We start from the raw sequence: 17,327 nt of genomic DNA on the forward strand, positions 1-17,327 counted from the left end.
TTACCTTTAATGTCCTTGTTTTGCTCAATATGAACTCTACTACTAGTCTGGGTGAATACTTTTGTTTTGAAAGGGCTTTGGTTGATTAGTTTCTAGGGTTTTGAGGGCTCAGGTCATCTCAGAACTCTCTTAATTTCCTGAGTTCCCCTGGACTCATCTACAAATTAGAGCCTATCCACATTATTTTTCACTTGTTTTTCTTTATTCCTTCTTGCATCTGTACCATGCTCCTTCTGTCCGGGATTATTTTCCTTGTGCCTGAAGAACATCCAATGAAGGCAGTCTTCTGGTAGCCAACCCAGTTTTTATCTGAAAATATCTTTCATTTCTCATGTAAGGATATTTCACTGGTTAAAGAATTTTAGTATGCGGTCATTTTAGCACAATACATTGTTTCAGTGTCTTCTAGGTTCCATTGTTGCTGTTGACAAATTACTTGCCAGTCTAACTCTCAGTCCTATAATGGTAATGTGCCTTTTGTTTTTCTGGTGGATTTTTTTTTTTTTTTAAGATTTACTTATTTATTTATTTGAGAGAGAGAAAGCAGGGAGGGGCAGAGGGAGAGGGGAAGAGAGAGTCTCAAGCTGACTCCAAGCTGAGTGCAGAGCCCAATGCAGGGCTCAATCTCATGACCCTAAGATCACTACCTGAGCTGAAACCAAGAGCTGGACGCTTAACTGACTGTGCCACCCGGGTGCCTGGCTTCTGGTGCCTTTTAAGAGTTTTTTATTTCCAACTATTGCTTTGGACTGATTATCTCTTTTACACTATTCTTCTGGATAAAACTACACCTATGTTAGATGTTCTCACTATATCCTCTGTATCTCTTGCCCTGTTCTCCCTATTTTCTATCTTTTTGTTGTCTGTGTTTCATTATGGATAGTCTTTTCAGACTCATCTTCCAGTTTATCAATTCTCTTTTCAGCTTTATCTAAGGTGCTAATAACCCCATTTACAAAATCCTTAACTTGCTATATTTTTCAGTTTAAAATTTTTTCTTTAGTTCTTTTTCAAATCTACTATCTCTTTTAAAGTTTCTAGTTCCTCATTGAAATTTTCAAGCATGGCTTTAACTTTCTTGAATGCTGTGTAATTAAACAGAGTTGGCTAACAGTTTGTGACTGATAATTGCAGGATCTGTTTCTGTGAGTCAATTTCTTCGGTCATTGTTTCTGATGATTCTTGCTCACAGTATCTAGTTCAGTTATCCTTTGCTTTTTGGACGCTTTATTTAAAAAGTTAACTGTAGAAATAATTTAAGGCTCAAAATGACATTATGTTCCTCTAAGAATTATTTTCATTGGTTCTTACTAGGTGTCTAGAGACACTAGAAATCCAAAAGCATCTCAATCCAAGTTCAAGGCCTGAAAACTCAGGCTACAATCTCTGAGAAAGTGGATTTATTTCCAGTTTACCCTTACTTCCTGGGGTGCAGCCCTGTAGGGTTCAAGCCCTTGGTAGAAAACCAAACTTTGACTTTTATCCCCCTAGTCTTATGATGCTGCTAAAAGCATAGTTCATTTTTTGCTGCCCCTTCAGAAATGGCAAATACCATTCAGGGCAAAAATGACCCTGAGTGAAAGACTTACCTCTCTGGATTCTGGTCTTCTCTAGTATCTCAGCCCTGTAATTCCTCACTATCTTGTTAGCCCTTTGATGATTCTAAGAAAGAAATTTTTATATTTTGTCCAGCTTTTTTAGTTGTAATCAGTAATGGCAAAGGTCCATATTACTTGATCTGCCATTACAGAAAGAAGTTACTGTCGCTTTTTATCCCTTTTAACCTATTTCATGTTTCTTCATAGTGCTTGTTACTTCCTGACATTCACCTCACACCAAGTATAAGATAGATTTAAAAATGTAAAAAGGGGCACCTGGGTGGCTCAGTCATTAAGCGTCTGCCTTCAGCTCAGGTCATGATCCCAGGGTCCTGGGATTGAGCCCTGCATCAGGCTTCCTGCTCGGTGGGAAGCCTGCTTCTCCCTCTCCCACTCTCCCTGCTGTGTTCCCTCCCTCACTGTCTCTCTCTCTGTCAAATAAATAAATAAGAATCTTAAAAAAAAAAAAATAATAATAAAATAAATAAAAAAGAAAAATGTAAAAAAAGAAAACTCAAACTTTGGAAGTGCTTTATGATATTACACCATAAATATATTAAAAGCAAATGGCAGAGAAGAACATAAACAATTATGAAACGCAAAAGGTTAATATTCTTAAAATAGTATGAGCTCATAGGTATAAATAAAATTTTAAAGAAAGATTTTCTATTTTCTAATTTTGTTGGCTTTTTCACTTTATTCAAGTCGCTGTTCATATTTCCTGTCCTTGGAAAAGCCTTCTTGATCATCAATTTAAAACAGTCCCATTCCCATCTCTTTACCCTTAACCTACTCTATTTTTCTGCATAGCATTTATCACTAGTTGCTTGTTCGCTATGCTTTTATTATCTCATCCTCTATCACTAATGTAAGCTGTGAGAGAAAAAGAGACTTTATTTTTATTCACTGCTGTATCCTCAGTGCACAGGATAGTATCTGCTCAATAAATATTTGTAAAACGAGTAAAATGAATGGATAAAGTTTTGTCTAAACACAAAATAATAAAAATAGTATTTATGGAGTGCCAAGCATTGTCCTAAATGCTTTACTTGTATTAACTCATTTAATCCCAAATAATCCTGAGTTAGGTACTGTCATGAAACCCATTTTACAGATAAGCAAACCAGAGACAAAGAGAAATTACGAAGCTTGCCTAAGGTCACGCAGCTATTGAGTATACTGAAAAGGATTAACAATCTGGCCAAATACTTTCTGCACCAATCAAACTCATCTATTCCTTTTCATACTTAAAAACTCTTGAATATGAATGAGGCCAATTAAATAAAACCACTATCATGATTACCACCACCACTAAGTTTTTAAATATATACTAAAGACTGTGCTCAGCATTTTACATATAATATCAAACTTAATCCTTACAACAGTCTTTTGAAGTAGGTATTATCATCTTTCTTTTACAAAAGGAGATAACTGAGGCTGAGGGAGGTTAATTCAGTTGCTTAAAGTCTAGCTTGACTTGGGGTTCAATTTTAATTTTTAATCTAAAGCCTTTATTTCTAACTACTAGATTTAAAGGCTTGGAATAAAACTTTATGCTTCAAAAAGATAAAGAAGTACATTCCCTTAAAAAAAAAAGCAAGCATTACATACTTCCATTTCAGACATATAATCTTCTGGTTTGTCCATAAATACTGCAGAGACTGGAACAGATGTGTTTTTGGACATCATGAATTTTAATGGAACTTCATGGAAGATTTGATTTCTCTCTCTCATTGTCATTTTCTTTTGGGGAAGTGGTGAATTAATATAAATTACTTTAACTGGTTTTGAACCTTAAAACAAAAACAGAAGAAAGAGGGTGATTAGTTTCTAGAAGTTCTATTTCAAAACAAACAAACAGGATGTAGGACAGAAAGATCACCAAAGAAATATAGCATAGGAAAGTATAACACGTCTCATGTATTTGCCTCCCTTGAACTTGTGATCTTCAATGTCCCTTACAGATATAAGGGCTAGAGAATTTGAACTGGCAAGAAAAATATGTTCTCTTTCTAATAAATTTTTAAAAAGGTTTTCTTTTTATTTCATATAATTTTACTATCATTATTACTCAGTTCTTATACAACTATGCTTTCAAAAAGTGATAAAATTCAACCACAGAGAATATATTATATTTAACTCTAATCTGTAGTTTTATTTCATTAGATACAGTTCTATATTTACTATAATTGTTGTATATAATAAAATGAATCTAGAAGATATTAACTTACTGTCCAAAGAAAAACTATCCTATGCTTACAAGTATAGATCTATTTTAATTCTGAACTCTAATACCAGACAAGTAAATATCTTGGAAACTCACTCATTTGAGGTTGTCTAATAAAGTATTGCATTCTTTTCATTTCAATGAAAAGACAGAGAACCTCATTATTTCATGTATTTTTGGCTACTCTAAACCATAACTATTTCTTTCTCACCGCCCCCAATATGAATACAAGTTTTGTAGATCTAATTACTCATGTGTGAGTATGAACTCTATAGTAGTATTATATATTTAAAATTCTACTAAATGTAAATGTAAAATTCACATCCTTCTTAAATCAAAACCTAAGATTTTTTTATTTGACAAATGATCACTTATGTTTAGACAGCTGAAATAGAATTGTTCCAACTCCTCTTTTGAAACTATTACTTGTTATGGCAAATCACAAACCTGCAACGGGTATTACTTGAATACACACAGGAATTTCCCACTGTTCCTTGTAGTTTGGTCCATGATTATTTAATAATGTAAATAATGATTGACTGGTTAGAGCTATCTGAGGGTGATATCTTGAAACAAGCTTCTCTGCATTTGGATCTTTACTAATATCCTGAAAAACAACATATAACTTGTTACTTTGTTATATTTATTGGAAATTTCTTTGATGAAAAGAAGGGAGACATTCAAAAAGGGGGCTTTATTTTTTTTTAAGATTTTATTTATTTGAGAGAGAGAGAAAATGAGAGAGCATGAGCTGGGGGAGAGGTAGACTACCTGCAGAAAAGGGAGCCCGACGCGGGGCTGGATCCCAGGACCCTGAGACCATGACCCAAGCTGAAGGCAGAACGACTAAGCCACCCAGATGCCCCAAGAAGGGGACTTTAGAACAGCAAGATCGTATGTACTTTATGAGGTACAGCAGATTACCTGGGAAAATCCAAAGTACTTTCCTACTTACATAATGCATAGCTGCAGCTGTTTTTTCTGGTGTCTCAGTGGTAGATATGTTATCTTTTGAGAGCTGCAACTTCACAGGCATTGAGGGAAATACAGTTTTCACATATTTTACACTGCCCTAAGTAAGAAAAAAGGGAATATCTTACTGCAAATACCACATGTATTTTTCCCCTAAGTATCTTTTCATCAGATGAAACTCTTAACTTAAAATTCTCCACTCTACTTTAGAGCCTTCTTAAAGCCATGACTTCCATGATTTTGCTTGACAACCTACATATATGTTTTTTTCAAAAACAGTCCAAGACAAGGGTGCCATGCCATTTTCCTTACCACTTTACATTCTAACCTCTCATTTTATGAGGTACACATATAACAGAAACTCTAAAATATCATCTCTACACACACTTACTTCCAATGATTGTGAGTACAATCATTTAAAAGAAAAAAGGTTCTCTGCTTGTATTCTGGAACACTAAGAAAGATGAGAAATGAAGAAAAGCAAACCAAGAAATAAAGTTAGTAGTGACATTTAAAAAAAAAAAATCAAGCATTGGTATCCATAAAATAAAAAAAGACACATTTGCATTGCATATTTTAAAAGTTATATCTCATTATTGTTCAAAACCTAAACATAAATATTGTCTATGTGAAATATAGGTGATGTTTCAGAGAAAAGTAAGTTTATACCTTCACTGGTAAACCTTACCAATGCGAGAAGAGTTTTTTCTAACTTTAATCCCATCTCTATTCTGAATGGGAAGAATCCCATTAAGCTCGTGACTTCATGAAGAGTATAGAACTCTGGATACTTTTTCACTTGTTCAATACAAGCTCTTAAAATTTGCTAGGAAATAAAAATTAAGAGAAATTCATTTGTATCATAATTCCATAATACAAGAATAATTTAGTTATATGTGACTATATAATTATTCATTATAAATATTAGCCTCATTTCATTAATCAAACTTCTAATAATCCAAGCATAATGTATATTCCTTACTTGAGTTAATCTCTTATTTTCATAATTCTTTTCAACCTAATTTCTTAAAAGATTGATATTTCATAATACTAAAATTAGCAATAGTATTAAAATTTAAAATTAAATAGAAAAGATGCATCATATTTTCTGTGCTATTTAAGAAACTGTCAAGGAAATAAAGCCACATGAAAATTTCAACACATTTTCTTGCAATAAAAGCAGTTACATGACTAATTAGAAATAAATAAGTTTAATACACTAAAAAGATTCCAAAGCACAATGAATCAACAAAGTAGTTATCTTACAAATCACTCTAATCTACAACCTAAAAAATAAGTAACAATGTTAAAACTAATTAAATGATGTAGTATTTAGTATTTGCTTCTCTCCAAACTTTTCAAAATACTAATAACTTATCAGAAAATCTAATCAAGAAGGAAATAAAATACACAGCTTTACTCAAGCAGAATATATGACATTGTGATAACATGTAAATAACTCAAAGATGCACAGTGGTTTTGGGTGGGAGTGGGGTTATAATTAAAAAACATATGTATATCATCTTCTAAGAAATGTATTTTTTCTTTTCCTGTCAATGGATCTAATCTGAAGCTTTCAGAATTTACTTTATATCACAAAAGTAAATTAGCAATAAGTGTATCTTTGTAATCTTTATATTCTTTCCCTCAGACATTTATAAAATTTGTCAAGTTACATATTAATAACTTTACTCCAGTCTCTTTTCATCTAATTTCATATCCTCTTCTCCCCTTCCTAAATCCTCACTTCCTGCTGTCTTTCACATTTTCCCCCTCTATCCACTCTTTTCAATGCTAACTTTGGTATTTTATTCAAATATTACTTGCAACTAAGGCAGATATAGGTTAACATGGAAATGTTTTATCTGTGTTTTTTTAAAGATTTCATCTATCCATTTGAGAGAGAGAATGAGAGAGAGAGCGAGCACATGAGAGGGGGGAGGGTCAGAGGGAGAAGCAGACTCCCCGCCGAGCAGAGAGCCCAACACAGGAACTCGATCCCGGGACTCCAGAATCATGACCTGAGCCGAAGGCAGTCACCCAACCAACTGAGCCACCCAGGCGCCCTTCTCTTTGTTTTTAAAAATCCCAGTCAACTGCAGTCAGATCTGCGTATCTTTGCTCATTTATATTAGTTAACTTCTACCCTAACATTCCCATCCTAGAGCAGTCATTACAAGAACTTGAACATACATGCAAAAGAAAGCAATATATAAGAACTATATGACATACAGACTATTCTAGTTAGATATTTGCTCACACATCTTTCTTGGTAAAACTCTGTTGGATGTTAGTGTTTCTTAGTTTCACTTAATTCAGTAATTAGGGAAAGAGAAAGTCACAGGAAAATCTAACATAGTTTTACTCTTATATTCAGATACATTACTATATATTATTAGAGATATTTCATAACTGGTAGGTATTAAGCAACTAAAGGATCATTATTTGATATATTTAAAAGGTTTTTAACTAATAATTTATTTGTCTTTGAAAAACAGCTATGAAGGTTAAGAGATTCTGGCTGTTTCCCATCACCCAACCACCAAATGTTATTTAATATTCAAAATATCTTGAAAACTAAACACACCAAAAGCACACGCATGTACTTAATACAGACCTATCATTACAAAGAAAGGTGAAAATGACTCTGCTCCCTAGATTTTATTTTGGGCCAGAGGGGAAAAATACGTTATCATTCATGTTTGAAATGTAAAAACATAATGGACACTACTTCGGGCAGTGTAGTAGAGTAGGTATACTTTGAAGAGAGAGCACTTCTATCCAAATCCCACTAGATATTGGATAAATTACAACTAACAATTTTCATGCTTACTGGGCTTGGTAAAAAGCAAACAAAATCTCAAGGACCAAAAGTAAATAAATAAACCTCAGACACCTAGAGTGAGAAGAAACAGGAGCAGTGAGCAGAAAACTCATAAAAGATGAAGTATCTTGAGGTCAAATGCCTCCACCAGTGGGAAGATCAGGTGAGGAGCTGAACATGAGACTTACATTTAAGACTCACAAAACAGAGATTTGAACTGATATTTGTACACCCATGTTCAAAGCAGCATTATTCACAACTGCCAAAAGGCAGAAGTAACCAGAGTGTCCATCAATGGATGAATGGATAAGCAAAATGTCCAAATACATACAATGGAATATGTATTCAGCCTTAAAAAGGAAGGAAATTCAGAAACGTGCTAGAACATGGGTGAATCTTGACATTACACTAAGTAAAGTAAGTCACAAAAAGACAAATACCATAAATTCCTCTTATATGGGGTTACCTAGAGAAGATTAAATTCAGAGACAGAAAGAAGAATGGTGGTTGCTACAAACTGGGAGGGATGGGAATTGAGAGTTATTGTTTAATGGATAAAATAAGAAATACGTATTTGGTCTTTGTCCTTGGTTCCTAACACCCTAGGAATTTCCTGAGTGACAAGAATGGATGTCTTTTGTATGCTAATGAAATGACTCATGGCCCCTAGATAACTTCAGGATGGGGGATGGTTGCCAGAAAGACCAGGGCATGATTAGAGGGCTGGAGATTGATTTAATCACCAATAGCCAATAATTTAATCAATCATGCCTAGGAAACAAAGCCTCCATAAAACCCCCTAAACTATGGGGTTCAGAGAGCTCCAAGGTTGATGAACACATAGATGCTGGGAGGGTGGTATGCCTGGAGAAGGCAGAGAACCTCTGTGCCCCTTCCCCCATTTCTTGCCCTATGCATCTCTCTCTTCCATTTGGCTGTTCCTGAGTTGTAGCCTTTATAATAAACTAGAAATAGTAAGTAAAGTGTTCTCCTGAGTTCTGTAGCAAATTATTGAACCAGAGGAGGACGTCATGGGAACTCTAGGCCTACTGTCCAGAGAGTTGGAGAACTTGTTTTGGTGGATAGCGGTGAGAATATAGCTGCCTTCCGGAGAGTTGGAGAACTGGTTGGTGTGGGGAAAAAAACAAAACAAAACATGTATTTGGTATCAAAAATGTCGTTAGCAGAAACGGTTCAGAAATGGGTAGAGAGTCTCAGTTTTGCAAGGTGAAAAGAATTCTGGAGACTGGCTATATAACAATATGAATGTACTTAATATTACTGAACTGCACACTTAAAGATAATGACGATAGTAAATTTTAAGTTATGTGTATTTTACCACGCCTGGGTGGCTCAGTTGGTTAAGCGATTGCCTTTGGCTCAGGTCATGGTCCTGGAGTCCCAGGATCGAGTCCCACATCGGGCTCCCTGCTCAGCAGGGAGTCTGCTTCTCCCTCTGACCCTCTTCCCTCTCGTGTTCTCTCTCATTCTCTCCCTCTCAAATAAGTAAATAAAATCTTTTAAAAAATAAATAAATAAATAAATAAATAAATTCTAAAAAAGGGAAATTCTGACACATCCTACAACATGGTTGAACCTTGAAGAATACAATATGCTAAGTGAAATAAAAATCACAAAAGGACAAAAACTCCTCTTATGTGAGGTACCTAGAAAAGTCAAATACATAGAGCTAGAAAGTAGAACAGTGGTTGCCAGGGACTGGGGAGAAGAGGGAATGATGAGTTATTATTTAATGGGTACAGAGTTTCAGCTTGGGAAGATGAGAAAGTTCTAGAGGTGGATGGTAGAATTATATTTACAACAGTATAAAAAGTATTTTATGCCATCCAACTGTCCTTAAAAATGGTTAAAAATTTATGTTATGTATATTTTACCACAGTTAAAAGGGGGGGAGAGGGAGACGGGGCAGAGGATGGAAGAGAAGATAGACTGAGGTCTAGCCTAGGGAATATGGGAATCCCAGAAAGACAGAGTTGACAAAATGAAGGAGAAGCAATAATAGAAAATGGCTGAGAATTTTCCAGAACTGATAAAGGATAGGAATATACAGATACAAGAAACATAATGAACCAAGTATGACTTAAACACACACAAATTGTAGTGAAACTGTAAAATACCAAAAATAAAGAGCAGTCAGAGAGAAAAGACAGATTCCCTAAAAGAAAGGACAAACAGATGACACACTTTTCAAAAACAGAAGCCAGAAAAAGTAGAATTATATCTTCAGACTGAGAAACAAAACAGTCAACTTAGAATTATGTATGGAGTAAACTATCATATAAGAAGGAGAACAAAACAAAAATATTTTCAGATAAACCAAAAGATTGTTCATCACCCAGAGATGGTCATCAAAGGAACATCTAGAACACAAAGCATTTCAGGAAGAATGAGGAGGATCTCAGAATGTATATTTGAGAAGAAGAAATGGAAAGCCAAAAATCGTCAGAATTTGTAGATAAACTAAAACATTGTTCATATAAAATAATAACATAGGTTTTAGAGACAGCATTAAACAACATCAGTCAAAATGCTCTATGGTCTCTGTAGATACACAGACTAATAGAAACAGAATAGAACCAGGAAACTGACCCACACATCAATGATGACAAGGCAATTCGATGAGGGAAAAAAAATCACTGTAAAAATTCAAGGGTAGGGTGCCTGGGTGGCTCAGTTGGTTAAGCGACTGCCTTCGGCTCAGGTCATGATCCTGGAGTCCCTGGATCGAGTCCCGCATCAGGCTCCCTGCTCAGCAGGGAGTCTGTTTCGCCCTCTGACCCTCCCCCCTCTCATGTGCTCTCTCTTTCTCATTCTCTCTCTCTCAAATAAATAAATAAAATCTTAAAAAAAAAAATTCAAGGGTAACCATTAGGAGAACAGAAAAACAAAGAATAAATTCCAAATCAATAAGGAGAGGAAAAGGAGAAAAAAAGTCAATGCCCTCAAAAGAAGTAAAATCAGAAAGAACTTTAGAAAAAAATGAAATCACAAACAAGTCCATGTATGTCAAGTATCATAATGAATGTAAATAACTAGTCTTTCTAGTTAAAAGACAAGAGATGTCAGATTTTATTTAAAAAGAAAAGGAAGAAAGGCAATACAGTTAAACACTATTTTAAAAGATATCTGTAAAATACAAGTTCTACAGATGCAAAGAAATCCTACTGAAATCCCACCTAAATCTTCTGTAGAAATTGACAAGTGGATTCCAAATTTTACATGGAAATGCAAAGGACTAAAAAGAACCAAAATAATTTTTAAAAAGAACAAAGTTGCAGGATTTCCCCCACATGGTTTCAAAACTTACAAGACCAGGTGATAGTGGCATAAAGACAGATTTATAGATTAATGAAATAAAATAGTCAGGAAATCGACCCACACACATATCACTGGTGACAAGGCAATTCAATGAGGGAAAAAATAGCTTTTCCAAACAACAGTGCTAGGCAGTTTCTCAGTATTGGCACTTCCCACATGTGGGACCAGATAGTTCTTTGGGGTGGGGGGGGTCATCCTATACACTGAAGGATATTTAGCGACATCCTTCACTCTACCCACCAGATGCCAGAAGTACTCCTTCCTCAGTTGTGACAACCAAAAATGTCTCCAGACACTACCAAATGTCCTCTGGGAGGCAAAATGACTCTCAGGTGAGAATCACTATGCTTGCACTAGATATCCATATGAAAGAAGAATGAACTTTGGGACACCTGGGTGGCTCAGTCAGTTAAGCATCTGCCTTCGGCTCAGGTCAGGATCCCAGGGTTCTGGGATCAAGTCCCGCATCGGGCTCCCTCCTCAGCGGGGAGTCTGCTTCTCCCTCTGCCTGCTGCTCCCCCGGCTTGTGCTCTCTCTCTGACAAATAAATAAATTAATTAATTTTAAAAAAAAGAAAGAAAGAAGAATGAACTTTGATCCAAATGTCCTATCTTGCACCATAAAAACTTGAAATGGACATTCACATTAAAGTTAAAACTATAAACCCTCTTGATCAGGGTTTCTCAACAGAAGCATTACAGACACTTTGGGCTGGATAATTCTTTGTTGTGGGAGATGACATGTGCATTGTAGGATGCTCAGTAGTATCCCTGGCCTCTAGTCAATAGATACCAGTAGGATTTGCCACTTGTGATAACCAAAATTGTCTCCAGACATTGCTAAAATCCATGGGGCAGGGGTAAAGAAGTAAAAGTGATCCCAGATGAGAACCAGTTGGGGTCAGCAAAGATTTCTATGCTAGAACACATAAAAGCACCAACCACAAAACATTTCTGAAAAATGAGCCTTCATTGAAATTAAAATTCTGTTCTTTGAGAGACACTCTTAAAAACATTAAAAAAACATGTCACAAACTGGAGAAAACTACATATATAATAGACTTGTATTCAGAATATATAAAGAACTTTCAAGACTCAATAAAAATAAAAACCAATAAAATCAGCAAAGATTTTAAAACATCATCGCTCATTAGGGAAATGCAAACTAGAAACATAATGAGATACCACTACACACCCACGAGGCTGTTAAAATGTAAAAAGATTACCAGTACGAACTGGTGCAGCCACTCTGGAAAACAGTATGAAGGTTCCTCAAAAAGTTAAAAATAGAACTACCCTAGGATCCAGCAATTACATACTAGGTATTTACCCAAAGGATACAAAAAATATATTGGAAGGGGTATATGTGCCCTGATGTTTACAGCAGCATTATCAACAATAGCCAAACTATGGAAAGAACCCAAGTGTCCATCGACTGATGAATGGATAAAGAAGATGTGGTGTGTGTATACACACACACACACACACACACACGTATATATACACACATATATGTAGCATATATAATACACACATAATGGAATACTACTCAGCCATCAAAAAGAATGAAATCTTGACATTTGCAACAATGCAGATGGAGCTGGAATGTATTATGCTGAGTGAAATAAGTCAGTCAGAGAAAGACAAATACCATATGACTTCACTTATATGTGGAATTTAAGAAACAAAACAGGTAAACATAAGGGAAGGGGAAAAAAAGAGAGAGAGAGGGAAACAAACCATGAGAGACTCTTAATGACAGAAAACAAACAGGGTTGATGGAAGGAGGTGGGTGGGAGATGGGCTAAAGGCGTGATGGATATTAAGGAGGGAACTTTTAATGATGAGCACTGGGTGTTATATGTAAGTGATGAATCACTAAATTCTACTCCTGAAACCAATACTAGACTCTATGTTAACTAACAAGAAAATAAATAAAAATCTGAAAAAGAAAAAAAAAAAAGAATTTCATGGGTGCGACTAAGGTCATCAACAGGAAAGAAGATGAAACCTGAGGTCAAAACTTTACTTTTCTAAAAAAAAAAAAAAAAAAAAAGACCACCAATACTAAGTGTTAGCAAAAGTACAGGGCAACTAGAACTTTTAAACATTTGTGATGAGGGGCACCTGGGTGGCTCAGTCGTTAAGCGTCTGCCTTCAGCTCAGGTCATGATCCCAGGGTCCTGGGATCGAGCCCCGCATCGGGCTCCCAGCTTGGCAGGAAGCCTGCTTCTCCCTCTCCCACTCCCCCTGCTTGTGTTCCCTCTCTCGCTGTGTCTCTCTCTGTCAAATAAATAAATAAAATCTTTAAAGAAAATAAGATAAAAATAAACATTTGTGATGAGTGTAAAATGGTACATCCATTATGACAAAGTTTGGCAGTTTCTAATAACATTTAACTACACTTGCCATATGATCTGGAAATTCTACCCCTTGTTCTTTACCCAAGAAGAATGAAAACATATGTTCCCAAGAAACCTCATATAAGAATGCTCATAGTAGCTTTATTCATAATTGCCCCAAACTGGAAATAACACAAATGTCCATCAACAGTGGAACTGATAAACCAATTTTGGTGTATACAATAAAACAAAAAGGAATAAAAAGGAACACATTATGCATATTTGTGTCAATATGGATGAATCTCAAAAAAAATGCTGAATGAAAGAAGCTAGACATAAGAATACATTGTGTGTGACTCAGTTTTTATGAAACTCTAGAAAAGGCAAACCTAATCCATGGAAACAGAAAGCATACTGGTGGTTTCCTAGGCCACAGATAGAAAGAGGCATAGATATCTTTTAAGTGTGATGGAAACATACCCTATCATGATTGTGGTCATGGTTACACAGGTATATGCATTTGTGAAAACTCAGTGACTGCACTTAAAATGGATCATTATATGTAAATTATATATACTTCAGTAAAATTGATTTAAAATTAAATATGGTAAAAAGGAAGAGCTTATTTAGTATATAATAACTATATGCTCTAACAACATAGATAAAGTACAAACTTTTAAAAAAAAAAAGTAGAGGAGGGGTGCTAGGTGGCTCAGTCAATTAAGAATCTGCCTTCGGCTCAGGTCATGATTCCAGGGTCCTGGAATCAAGCCCCACATCGGGCTCCCTGCTCAGCAGGGAGCCTGCTTCTCCCTCTCCCTCTGCCCCTCCTGCTCATGCTCTCTCTCTAATAAGTGGATAAAATCTTAACCAACTGAACCACCCAGGTGCCCGTGGATAAAAGCTTAAAAAAAAAAAAAAAAAAAGGTAGGGGAGAATAGGGAGAACATACAAAAAATTTTTCCAAACTATTTTCAGTATCCTATTGATTGACAGTACTGTTATTCTAAGGTTGTTGTGAGTATAATGTGGTATAAAGTAAATGAGATACATGTGGCATTTTTTCTTTAAATAACTATTTCCTAGCTCCATCTACTGAAATATTCTCAGAAACAATGACCAATCCAGGAGCAATGAGCATCCCCAGGACACAGACTGTAGTCTTGAAATAAAACTTGCCACTGAAAGAAACAAGGGCTCTGGAGAATTGTTGATTCCAGGGTTGAGACAGGAAATGTACAAAACAAGCCTCAAAGACTACCACAGTGACTCAAAAAGACTCAAAAGCCAGTATGAAGGGCGGTCACTGGCTAAAGCTGGTATTATTTGAGCTTCAAAAAGAGTAATTACAGTGGACTAAAACCCATAATACTTTTAAAAAAGAAAACATTGACCAACATCGGAGAAGAAGGAATCAATTTTTTCCCAAAACTGGCATATAAAGGGAAAGAATCTAGCAGTTTTTTCTGCTACAAGAATCGGGAAACCACATAGATGAGGGAAAACATATCTTAATAAAATTATTCCAACTAATAAATACAAATAAATGATGCAACTAGAATCCTACGATTTTATAAACCCCAGTGAATGACTAGATCTAGGCATTGAACGTGAACAGCTGCAACCACCACAAAAAAGAAACAACCAGACATGTGTGCCACCTGATTAAAGAATACAACATCTATGTGTTGGATCCATTTGGCCAAGACTAATTCTGATCAAGCTTCCAGATCCCATCAACAATTTGTAAAAAATACAGAGAAAAGAGGAACATGTTGAATGTCACTGTGAATAAGGACTCATCAAAATCTAGACCACAGGAAACTTTACAGGTCAAATGACCCAAGTTCTTGAAAAGATAAAGTTTAAGGAAAAGAAAGGAATTGAGGGGAAACTTGTAGATTAAAAGAGACCATTTTATCAAATAAAAGAAAAAATTTCCAACATACATAACCCATAAAATTTGTATATTTCAAATATACAAAGAACTCCCACATATCAACAACAAAAAGAAAATCCATTAGAATATCGGGCAAAACTTGAACAGCTGATTCATAAGAAATAACCAATCAGCATATGAAAAGATGCAAAGTCTTATTACATATATAATACCATATCCTCTAGATTGGCTAAAACTGAAATGACTGCCATGTATGTATTAACTTGAGGATATGGACCAACAAAACTCTCAAAGGTAGACTGTAAAGTGGCATAACCCTTTGGAAAACAGTTAGACATTACTTACTAAAGTTAAAGATATGTGTATACTCTATGACTCAACAATTCCATTCCTGGGTATATACCCAGTAGAAATGTGTGCACATGTGCACCAAGAGACATGTATGAGAATTTTCATAGGAGCACTGCTTAGAAAAGTTCCAAACAGGAAACAACTCAAACTGTGATCAACAGAATTGTAGTTTATTTATGTAATGTAATAATGGACAGAAATGAAAATGAATGAACTATAACTACACACATACATGCAGATGAATCTCACCCAAACATAATGAGTGAAGGAAGAATTCTGTTCACATAAAACTCAAAAACAGGCAAAAGTGAGCTCGAAGAATTACCAAAAAAAGTACATGGAAATTATCAACACCAAACTTGTGACAGTGATTACTTCTTCAAGAAGGGAGAATATTATTATTAGGAGGGATATACAGGGAGCTTCTGGGTTACTGGTAATGTTTTATTTCTTGACTTGTAAGAGATTTACATAGGTGTTCATTAGATAATTATTTGTTAAGCTGTATATATTGGTTCTATATACTTTTCTATAAGTATACTGCACTTCATAATATAAAATTAAAATTTTAAAACACTAAAAAATCAGAAAAATATCAGTGAACCTTTAGGGTGGAGATGTAAAATATAAATCAGACAAAATATACTGCCAAGTCAATCTGACTAAAAAACAAGACTTAATGCTGATTAGCTATCACACTCCCTATCAAATAATGTACTTTGTTAATAAACACTTTTATATTCGCTAAATAATTACAATGAGCACTTGAGAACTTAATGTTTGTCCGGCATTACTTAGTCATTGGGAGCACAGCAGTGCACAAAAAAGCACTTATGTATAGGTGTTGTGGAGAAAGACAATAAAAAAGAATAAAACATGGTAAAGGGAACCCTGAAAGTGATGCTATTTGTTACAGGGTAATTAGGGATATCCTTATTGATAGTCGGCATCTGAACAGTGAGAGACTTAAATCAAGGAACTAATCCATGCACTTATCTGGGGAACAGCCTGCCAGAAAGATGGGAAGAGCCTAAGGTCTTAAAGCAGGACCATGCTTGGAGTATTCAAGTAACACAAAGAGGCCACTAGACTGGAGGAGAACTGAGAGGGAGCTATGTAGAAGATGAAGCAGGCTGGGCTTGGGGGGCGGTGGTTGAGGGAGGGTGATCATGTAGGGCATTGTACAACTTTGTAAATACCCTCTCTTTCTGAGTGAACTGAGAAACTATTTTAAACCAGTGACATGAGGGGATGTGACTGACATTTTAGAACCATCATTCTGGTTCCTTCAAAGTCACTATAAAATAGAAACAGCTACAATTCCTTTTCCATATGGAAAAATAGGACACTTGGTTTGAGCACATCACATGTAGATTCAGAGAAAATAAAAATGCAATTCTTCCATTTGCTTAGAAGAATCATTCTTCTGGTTCATATTAACAGCAAAATTTCACCTTAAAATATGTTTAAAAATGGTAAAACTAATATCCTCTGCTGCCCCTAAATTACAAGGACCAGTTTTGTTTTGTTTTGTTTTGAATTGTGGTAAAATACATACGAAACTTACTATTTTAACCATTTTACATGCAGAGTTCAGTAGTGTCAAGTGGATCACACTGCTATATAGAATGATTAGTTTTAAAGACTTCAAAAAAATTCATACTGATTTTGGTGTGTGTAGATAAACTCTAATACAATAATATATTTTAATAGTTACCATTTAAGTAGTGTATTTTGAATTTCTCCTAAGCCTACTGGATTATGGTAGGGTACAA

At 35.3% G+C, this 17,327-nt stretch overlaps 1 protein-coding gene across 6 annotated transcripts in view; it reads right to left on the reverse strand.

Moving 5' to 3' along the window:
• The window catches only part of ICE2 (interactor of little elongation complex ELL subunit 2), a 64,536-nt gene that overhangs the window by 35,947 nt on the left and 11,262 nt on the right, over positions 1-17,327 (reverse strand). For all 6 annotated transcript variants that reach the window (XM_027572276.2, XM_027572280.2, XM_027572275.2 and 3 more), the window contains 4 exons: positions 5,486-5,623; positions 4,781-4,897; positions 4,273-4,432; positions 3,210-3,391 (listed from right to left, as the gene is read on the reverse strand). In XM_027572276.2, coding sequence (XP_027428077.1) covers positions 3,210-3,391; positions 4,273-4,432; positions 4,781-4,897; positions 5,486-5,623 — 597 coding nt within the window. The remainder of the gene's footprint in view (positions 1-3,209; positions 3,392-4,272; positions 4,433-4,780; positions 4,898-5,485; positions 5,624-17,327) is intronic.

The sequence above is a fragment of the Zalophus californianus genome, chromosome 6, assembly GCF_009762305.2.
Source record: "Zalophus californianus isolate mZalCal1 chromosome 6, mZalCal1.pri.v2, whole genome shotgun sequence".
NCBI lineage: Eukaryota > Metazoa > Chordata > Mammalia > Carnivora > Otariidae > Zalophus > Zalophus californianus.